The 10,566-nt window shown below is 38.2% G+C and overlaps 1 protein-coding gene across 1 annotated transcript in view; it reads left to right on the top strand.

The window, feature by feature from the left end:
• LOC111405666 (probable ribonuclease P/MRP protein subunit POP5) overlaps positions 1-7,530 on the top strand; it is a 20,779-nt gene extending 13,249 nt beyond the window's left edge. The window contains exon 4 of the mRNA XM_023034660.1: positions 7,382-7,530. Coding sequence (XP_022890428.1) covers positions 7,382-7,530 — 149 coding nt within the window. The remainder of the gene's footprint in view (positions 1-7,381) is intronic.
• The last annotated feature ends 3,036 nt before the right edge of the window (positions 7,531-10,566 follow it).

The raw sequence follows: 10,566 nt of genomic DNA, 5'->3' as shown, positions 1-10,566 counted from the left end.
AATTCGAAATACAATACATACCCCAAAAGGCAATCAAAAAACAGGCTTTGGCTAATTTTTTAGCCGATCATCCATGCCTTGACATGCCTGAAGAAATTGAATTAGAAATCAATTCGTTTGAACTAAAACCTTGGGTGTCGTATTTCGATGGGTCGAAAACCTCTAAAGGTGTAGGAGTAGGAGTAGCATTGATAAATCCTTTAGGGATTTGCTACAAGTTCACATTCACTTTGGATAGGATGTGCACCAACAATCAGGCCGAATATGAAACCTTAATCGTGGGCCTAGAACTAATGATAGATATGGGGGTAAAGAATGTAATCATTAGGCGTGATTCTCAATTGGTAATTCACCAATTGATTGGTGATTTTAAATGCCAAAGTGATTCCATCATGAGTCAACATGAAATCGCCCAAGAGTTGTTAGAAGAATTCGATCAAGTAGAAATTCAATGTGTTAATAGGATATATAATGATGTGGCAAATGAGTTGGCCCAGATGGCCTCAGGGTACTCAAAGGTTTTAAATTGGAAGTCTACTTGTGAGTATGGAACCTTATTGCCCGTGATCCAAAGAAGGGCGAGAAGGATTGAAATTCATTGCATACAAGATGGAGATGCAATGGATTGGAGAACAGAGATTAAAAGGTTCCTTAAAAAACCTAATAAAGGAAATAGTAGAAAAATGAAGCTGCGTTTGCTAAACTATACACTAATAGATTAAGAGTTGTTTAAGAAACGGTCTGATGGTATATTGCTAAAATGTGTAAGTTTACAAGAAGCCTGCTAAACTATACACTAATAGATTAAGAGTTGTTTAAGAAACGGTCTGATGGTATATTGCTAAAATGTGTAAGTTTGCAAGAAGCCAGAACGATCATGGCTGAAGTGCATGAAGGGATATGTGGAGCTCATAAGATGGCCTAAGTGAGATGGTTAATTATTAGGAGTGGATATTTTTGGCCAAAGATGGGAGAATTATGCGTTCAGTATACAAAGAGTTGTTTAGCATACCAAAAGCATGGTCCAATACAAAGGTCGCCAACACGAGAGATGGCACCTATTATTAAACCTTAGCAGTTCAAGGGTTGGGCAATAGACCTGATAGGGAAGATTTATCCCCCATCGTCCAAGCAACATACTTTTGTTATAGTTGCAACTGATTATTTCACTAAGTGGGTAGAAGCGGTACCTTTAAAGGAGATCACCCAAAAGAATGTCATAAAATTTATCCGTGATCACATCATTTATAGATTTGGAATTCCACAAACTTTGATGGTAGATCACGGAACATCTTTGAATGGGGATCAAGTGAATAAATTCTTGAGAGAGTTTGGGGTTAAATTAGTGAACTCCACACCATATTACGCTCAATCCAACGGATAAGCAGAATCTTCTAATAAGATTCTAAAAAATATCATAAGGAAAATGATAGATGAAAATGCCAGAAATTGGCACGAATGTCTGAACAAGGCCTTATGGGCTTATAGGACGTCGCCTCGGTCAAGTACCAAAATTACTTTTTTCCAACTTACTTATGGACAAGAGGCCATTTTGCCTATGAAAATCAACGTGCAATCGATCAAAGTGTGTTTGCAACATAAGTTAAGTGGTGGTGAGTATACCGAATCACTAGTTCAAAACTTATTGGAGTTGGACGAATTAAAGTTGGACGTCCTAGATAGATTGCAAGTTCAAAAATGAAGAATGACTAAATTTTATAATAAAAAAGTTATAGCCAAGTCGTTCAACCTGGGCGAATTGGTTTGGAGAACAGTACTCCCTTTGGATAGCAAAGATCCAAAGTATGGCAAGTGGTCGCCCAATTGGGAAGGACCATATAAAGTAAATAATGTGTTGCCTAACGGAGCCTATCATTTGGAAGATTTAGACGGCACCAAGCACATGAGGTTCATTAATGGCAAATATTTAAAAAAAATATGTTCCTTCCTTATGGAAAAGTGAACAAATAAAAGCGTAATCAAATCGCGTTGAACGATTGTAGAGTAAAAAGGGCCAGAGCGAAATACGTTCAAATAAATTCCTTTATTATCAAACGTTCATTACAAAGCTACAAAATACAAGATGCTAAATGCTCTATAAACTACAATTCAGAGCAAACTAATCTCCCGGTCGATCGCCGAGTAAGAGGGTGTACTGGCATTGATCGCCATCCCGATCGCACTACTGCAAAGGTAACCAGAGAGGTCGAGAAGCACTCTAAGCAAGCAGAAAGGAAGATGAAGCGCCTTCGCATCGCCTTCCTAAATGTATCGCTGTAATGACGGGCAAGGAGGTTGAGAAGCACTCTCAGCAAGCAAGGTGGCTTGCAGACGTCCTCAAAAATTGTCTTCCATCATCGAACTCCTTGGAAGGAACATGGAGACGATGGGAAGAACTTTGCTGACCAAAGAATATTTCCTATATCTCCCATACCAAATGTGACATCAAGAAAGATGGCAAAATGGGTGGATCAGATGATCCATTTCCATGGAAAACAAAGGTTTTGGATTGATTGTCAAAATGCCAAACAATGGCAGCAAATTGGTTTTTTGAAGAAGAAAATGGAAATGAAGATGGAAAGTGTGAAATATACGTGCATTTATAGGGGGTGAAGGTGAAAAGATAGAATATGAACAACCATATTCGTGCCTAGTAAATGGAATTAAGTAGCCCAAAGTCTTGGGAAAAGAGGCAGAAATATCAAGAGAAAATGTGCAAAAATTTTAGCATAAAGCAGTTAAATGCTTGAGCGATTGACGATTAAAAGACAAATGTCAATAAATACACAAGAAGCTAAAATAGTTATTCATTAACGATGATGGCTGCTGTTATGATCAAAATTAGCAATGGATATCAGTACAAGGTTACAAAGGGAAAGTCAATACGAAATTACAAAAGGAAAAAGTTAAGGTATTATATGTCTTAATTACAATTCGCCCCATTCCAAACAAATTCTTTCCCTAAGTCTCCCCCAGTCCTCGCTCTGCCAAGAAGAAGTGATATTTAATTCAGCCACAACATCATCATCAACTTCCAGCTTCTTGTACTGCTCGACCAAAGGCTTGGTTCGCTCAATTCGTTGAGAGGCATTATGCTTTTTAGCAGCCATTCTCGCCTTACAGTCGTCCATCTTGGCTTGAAGCTCCTTCATCTGTGCAGCCAAACTAGTCATCAAAGAGTCTTCAATCATGATTTCGGAAGAGATTTCTTTCAATTCGTCCTCAGCTTTGTTGATCTCCAGAAGCAAGAACTCTCTTTCAGATACAGCGCGAAGATATTGAGTACTCTTAGCCTTCAGTTAAACATTTCTGGCCAGCAAGGAAAGAATCTCGGAATGGACAACTTTCAACGTCGCTTTAAAATCATCAGAAAGGTTGAGCGACGGAAGTGTTAGTGCTTGCTCCAACTTCGCACTCAAATGCTCAAGCTTATCCTTATACTTGGTAGCACTAGCCTTACCGATGTCCATATCCATGAAGGACACATACTCAAATATCGACTGCTTGAGGAACTTCATATCTTCCTCTGAAGAAGCAGAAGGACGACTGGCTGAAGCAGGGTGAGATGTCTTGACTTGCCCCCAGGAAGTAAACAAGTCTTGGATGGAACGCACAATTTTATCAGCATCCTACAAAGAAAGTTGCCAACATTGAAGGTTTTCACTACACTAAACAAAGTGGAAGTAAAGGTGAAGCAAATATTACCTCATCAGCAATCTTGGAAGGTGGCATATCCCCAGCCAAATCTACCACCTGTGGCTCCACCATTCGTGAGGACTTCCCCTTGTCTAAGCAAGAAGACCTTGCCGCAACGGGCAGACTCATGGGAGCATCTGTAGAACTCAAAAAGCAACAAATCAAAAACCAATAGCACAAGAAAAGGTAAAACATCAAAAAATGAATTACCTTCTGCTTCGACGTTTGGGGGGTCAACGCCTTGGGAAGAAGGTGACTCATCCATTGGTTGTGATGAAGATTTTGGGACTGAAGATTTCTCTTTAAGCGTAGTCCCTTCATCAGCTGGTTTGGACGAAGCAGCCTCAGCAGAGGATGATGGAGCAGGAGCTGCCAACACCAAAGCCTTCAAAGGAGAGGCTGAACTTTTCTGAGAAATCCAAATAAACCATCAGCACACAGAAAAGTTTCAAGTATGGAAATGTATGCTTGTGAGTAAACCAATTTAATTACCTTCCTCCTGACGATGAGAGGGGTGTCATCATCATCATCAGCATCATCCTCCAAAATGGGAGATGTTGAGGCTGGCCGTTTGCGGCTTGGGGCACTTTTAGCTGCAGTGGGCTTGGCAGGAAGAGAAGTCGATGGACGAGCAGACTGTTTAGCACGAGCAGGGGAAGAGGGACTCCTTATGGACACAGGAGTGACCAAAACAAGAGAGGTGGAAGAAATGTTTGGCTAGTCCAGTGAATGGAAAGCACGATTGGCATCAGTCGCAAACAATTTGCGCTTCATTGACGGCCAGAGTCGTTCAAAAAGGGGATGGATGACACGGCTAGGATTGAAGAGAGCTAATGAAAAGCTGCTCGTCAAAAGAATATTGCGGGCATCTATAGCTTCTGCCTCTGCCTTATTAATGGTGTGGAAGCGGTCTATCAAATTTCTTGAATAGTAAGGGGGAACGGGCCAAGTTTGGCCAAAACCAAGTTGGCGAGCAAAAAATTGGGAAGCATAAATTTCAACCCCAGCTTTGGCATTGGTCCCAGTCAAAATATCATGGAACAACTCCCTCTCGGTCAAAAATTGAATCCAAATGAACAGAGAGGCGCTCGTACTATCCAGAGTGGATGGAGGTTGCACATAATCTGGAGTCAAAAAGGGAGGAAAAGGAAAGAAGGAAGGGATTGAATCCAAAGTATAAAAGAATGAAAAAATGTCCCTTCTGGACATATTTATAGGAGTTAGGGGATCAATGGCTAACCCGTAGCAGCTAGCAGAAGGACTGGAAAAGGATAGAGTACCAAGCGATGGAAAATAGGCTCTCAACCACATTTGAGTGAACCAAAGAGGTCCACTGCCAGTGGGAGATGCACCATTCTTCAATTGGGATTGAAGAGAAGTCATGCCTCTATAGAGGGTAGCTAAAAAGAAAAAAACACAAATTTAGAGGCCTACCACGTGCCAATTCGTGCGCTATGGGTAAATAGCTCATGGAGGGCTTCATGCTTGGCATACACAAAATGTATTTACAAAACCAAATCTGAATAAAGGCCACATGCTCAGCATGGGAAGGCTCAGCGCTCGAGTGGTTATGATAGGTTTGCAGGCTTGAATAAAACTTGGTGAGTTTTCTATCAAACTTTGGGCCGACACCAGAAATCAAAATACCAGGGAAAATGGTATCGCCCAAAGGTGGTAGATTTACTAGGGCCCCAACATCCCTTAAGGTAATGGACGTGGGACCAAGAGGGAAAACAAAAGTATTATACTCAGAAGACCAAAAACTTAAAGCGATTGGAAAAAGTGCTGGGTCAAAAATAGGGAGTTGAAGAGAGATTTCTAATAAATCAGAAATCTTAGTACTATCAAAAATTGCCTTAGTAGGACCATGGTCCACAAGGCGAGCATGCCATCTATGGAAAACGACATCAAATTTAGGCCAAGTGCGAATACCTCTTTCGTGAAGCGGTCTCAGTGGCAAAGAATTCAGAAACGGAGGGCCTTGAGTACAAGGGAACAGCTGACCGATCGCCGCTTGTTCGATGGCCTCGACGTTGTTGAATGAAGGACCTAGATAGAACTCATTGAGTTCGACATTGGCTAGTGCAAGGAAGTTCGGAGTTATATATGGCCGAGTGAGGAGTTTCTGGAAGTCTTCAAAACTGAAGGAGTCACCAAATTGGGATTGTGAAGCAGCCATTAGGAATGAAATAGAGTTTGTCGAAGTTTGCTTAAGAAACGTAGCAGAGAAGCAAGAAGATGAACAGTAATATTGCGAGAGAGAAGCGCGAAACAATGAGGCGTGATTTAGTGGTGCAATGAAATGGCGTGTATTTGGGGGTTATAAGGGTTTGCAAACGTCGCACCTTTTCAGGCTATGGAAGAAAACAATGATTGAAATTCTTGGAAATTTCGAATGTTGCTGGGAAACACAAAATGAATATGGCAAAAATTAATAATTGGTATTAATTCTGCCATATTGGGGGGTAATTGTTGACACACAAAAAGTTCAGCCCAAATCGAATAGCCCAAGGAATGACCAATTGGAGGATCCCCAAATCAGATAGTCCAAAGAACGGCCCAATCAAGCAATTCAGGATAAAGGTCCAAATAGGAAAACCCATGAACGTGGTAATACCATCGTTCAAGCTTGCAAGTCGCCCAAGATTTGAGCGAATAGATTGCCATGCAGTCGTCCAGAGCTGTGACCCTGTTCTCGCCCAAACCTTCGAGTCGCCCAGGATCTTAGCAAACATAAGATGTTATGGTTATCCAAAAGTGCGGTTAATGAAGCAGTTATTGAGTAGCCCTATCACGTTCCACGATTCAAGGAATTCAATTGAAGACGGTTGAACGACAAAAAGTAATGACAACAGTTAGAGAAGGCAGTTCCATGACAAGTTGGCCACCATGAAGAAAGGGGGCAGTTATAGAGCGATCAAACAGTTTTTAAGCGGTTGATCATGAAGAGATCATCCAGGAAGTATAAAAGGAAGAAAAGATATAGAGCAAAGGACCCCGAATCAAACACTCTCAAACAGAGAATATGTAACTTTTAATTTCTTAGTTTAGATTTAAACACTTCTTTTCAGTAACTCGTGTGCTTGCGCCCCTTGGAGGCATTCTGTTTTATTTTCCAATTGTAAAGTCATCGCCAATAAAAACACCCATTTTTGGGACTTTGTCTCAAGAGGTTTGTCCCTTACACAATCGTCTGATCCCTTTTTAATTGTTAGCGACTAACCCGTGCGAAACAGAAAGTAATTCTTGCCTTGTGTTGAAAACAACTTACTTATTTTCAAATTTGATTAACAAAACAATTATTTATTTGAAAACTAACTCATAAGCAAACTTTTCTAGCTTAGCCAGTCATGCTCAAATACAGATGCCTCATTAATTGATTTTTCAACCAGTGTTTCCATTCAGGTATTCTTGCATAAGTTGCTGAATTATTTGCTTTTTCATGAAATTAGATTACTCGTTTTTCTGAAAATACAGTTGCATTTTCTTTGACTTTGATTACCTAATTTTGACATCATTTCTCACTTGGGATAATCAGTTTTTTAGCAACTATTTTTCTACCAAACTGTATAGATATCTCAAAACTGTTTGCTGAAAGTAGAAGTCAGGAATTTTCCTTTTATCAGACTACATTTGGTGTACTCCTAACAATTGAAGTTTAGCATATTAATGTCTACTCTGCTAGGGAGTATCAAGGCCTGCAAAAATGCAGCTTTGAAGTGTGATGAATTGAATTTTGAACAGTATAAATTGTTGGCTGGAGATCGCCTCACACCCGACTGCCAGCTACACATGCAAAACTGTCTTGAGAAGATCAAACTCTTGGAGCATTGACAATGGTGAATAATTCAATTCACGTATATGTTTGAGAAACCCTGCATAAGAAGGTTTGCACTCTATACTTACCATGATTTTGTTCCATGCTGTTTGTTGGTGACACTCTTTCTTATCCTTTGGTTGCATATACTATTTTGATTTATTTCACTCTTTCTTCCAACATTTTGGATTGCATTTACTTGTACTTATTTTTCACTTATAGTATGGATGATTGAATACTACTTGACACCATTAAAGAACAAAAAGAAGCTAAAATTTTGTTCATGAATTATCAAGTCCAGTAGAGTACTTTGTACCAAACATGCAGTTGGTACGCTTATTTTTTTCCTTTTTCTGTTCCACTTACCGTTGAAATTTTTGTCTTGTCAATAGTAATACAATGTTTTGGTTGGGTGCAGGGATTGAGTGAGTTGTGATTCACATGAACGCTCTATTATTTGATGAAGATTGATCAAATGTTTATGGTTCAGCCAGCTTTATATAAAGCCCTACCATTTCTATTATAAGCAACGATGAGTTAATTTGAATTCAGGAAATCAAATGACTTGCTTCTGCTAGTACACAGTGCCAATAATTTTTGTACAAACTACAACGAAAGGAAAAATAAGTAAAAGTGCCTGTTTTAGTGTCCAATTTTGTTGAATTACAATTGTTTTTTTCACTGCAGACCTGCTTTTCCATGTATGAATGGGACAAATAACTTCTACCTTGGTGATTAACTGTTTGTATGATCTTTATTTTACCTTAGGGATACAATTAGTTTAGTTTGCTGCATTGAACATAATTAAGCAACTCGGGACTTTTTATAATCCTAGCCCCTGTTTGGTAAAGATTTTAATCTGGATTTTTATCAAAACCAAAGTCAATAGTTAATTTTAATAACGTATTTTATAGGATCCACAACTTTTTAATTATACATTTTATTAATTTTTATTAAAATCTGCTAAGAATTTAATTTTAATATCAATCAAATAGGGCCTATGTATGGTTTATCGTTAACACCCTGTTGGAATTTGGAAACTACATTTCACCATCATTAGAGCCGATCGTGCTAGATGTACAGAATGAACCTTTACAGAACTTTCACAGAATGACGTGGCGGTTGACCAATGAAGGGTGCTGCTAAGTCTAGTTGACAGAGATTCTAAAGATGAGCTGGCAATTAATCTAAATTAAAAGCAAATATATTTCTACTATGTTTAAGCATAAAATAATTTAATTAAATAAAAGTTACTTAAACTTGGTAAATAATAGGAAGACAATTATTAAAACAAATAATTAGCATAAATAAGAAAGATCTTACAGTATTGAAGCAGAAGGTTAAGGCAGAATAATATCAATGAGATTTCCCTCGAGCTTGCACCCATATGTTTGTATACTCAAAGATAAGTGATTTGTGTAATATAAATTTAAGAAAGTGGGTTATGGTCCAACACGACTTCCGCACACTTATTGGTTTTCTCTCTTATTCTTTTGCATATCTCACAATGAATCATATGGAATCACAGTTTTCCTTTCAACTCCTTGTTAAAACATTACCTTGACTAGTGACAGGGTTCTTACGGCTTTCTCTAATAAGCTTAAAAAGCCAATATTTGGCAATACAACAAAAAAATACTTGCACTAACCCTCAAGGTTTTCACCGTTGGAGTATAAGTAATATAAGAGTTTTTGAGAAAATAATAAGGATAAAAAAGGCAGTGTCTTAAAACAACTTCATTTTATAAACACATCACACTAATATCTCTTATATAAGAGTATACATACATATTTCGGCTACACTCTTGATACTTTCTCTAAGGAAATTAGAACTCCATAGAGATTACTTTATTACACACTTCACTTCAAAGAAAGAAACTAAAATTGCTACAAGATTTGAAAAACAAGGTAGAGAGATAAATTTTTTATTTAAGACTCGATGCCTTCCTTCTGAGAATTAGTCTTCAATTTATAGACTTGAAAGCTTCATAGCTGTCCTTCATTATTGTTGCTTTAACTGTGTAAGATATTGGGTATCTTACTGTGGCCTAAAGTTTTCTTGTCGTAATATGAAAAATAATTGAGGTAAACCCACAGTTTTTTTTATCAACGTGGTTTTTGAAAAAGTAGTGATAAATGGGTTTTTCACTTTTCCATATGTGACTCAAACCACTCTTCCGGATATTCCGATGGGTCAAGAGAGATTGGTGAGATGTCGCCTTCAGTGCAACAGCACTCGCACTTATGATTAGGATAACGCCAAAACTATTTGCACAGTTCTTCTTTTGTTTTTTGTGTTCCACTAGCTTGTCTTTCAAAAATATGATCACACCATGTGTCGAGATAGTGCCAATCTTCTTGTTTAGTGGATGCAACAGCATTACTGTAAATCATGTGATCTTGTGACTCGTAAACCCAAATATTTTGTTTTTCTTCAATAACATTTTGGATATGTTCGAACTGCTCCTTATATCCTTTAGCTCTACAGAAAGCTATCATTTTGATTATATCTTCTGGTAACGTTTCATGGACTTCACTCTTCTCAGACTGGAATTGCTTAGAAGTAGTAGTCATTCTTATAACATGGCTTGCTAGAAGCAACCTGTCTTCTTCATATTCTCATTCAGGACAAGCAGAGAAAAATCTAATATAAATATTTTTGTGTTTAAGAACTTGACAATATCTTTCAATAGCTCGGACAACATCCTTTGGCAGCATAGAAATTTCTTTTAATGATTCAGACGGGTAAATACAAATTATATTTCCCATTTCAAAAAGAGTGCAAACCCAATAAGCTGGGGCTCCTAGATATAGATTAACTTTGTTATAAGTTCCATACGTTAGAGTTTTCATCCATGCTCCTATATTGGTGAACCAGCAGCAGGCAAGATTGAACAATACGTATACCAAAATAAAATCATCTTTATTTTTTATATCCATAACACCAAGGGTGTTGCAGGCTTTGATAATATTTGAGCGATTTAGCTCGGGTATAGAGATACTATCCTTTGTATAAATTTTCTCTGGTGAGAGAGACAAAGTAGTATTCTCCTT

Source organism: Olea europaea, chromosome 12 (genome assembly GCF_002742605.1).
Source record: "Olea europaea var. sylvestris chromosome 12, O_europaea_v1, whole genome shotgun sequence".
Lineage (NCBI taxonomy): Eukaryota > Viridiplantae > Streptophyta > Magnoliopsida > Lamiales > Oleaceae > Olea > Olea europaea.
This window is presented reverse-complemented; position numbering and strand designations above follow the sequence as displayed.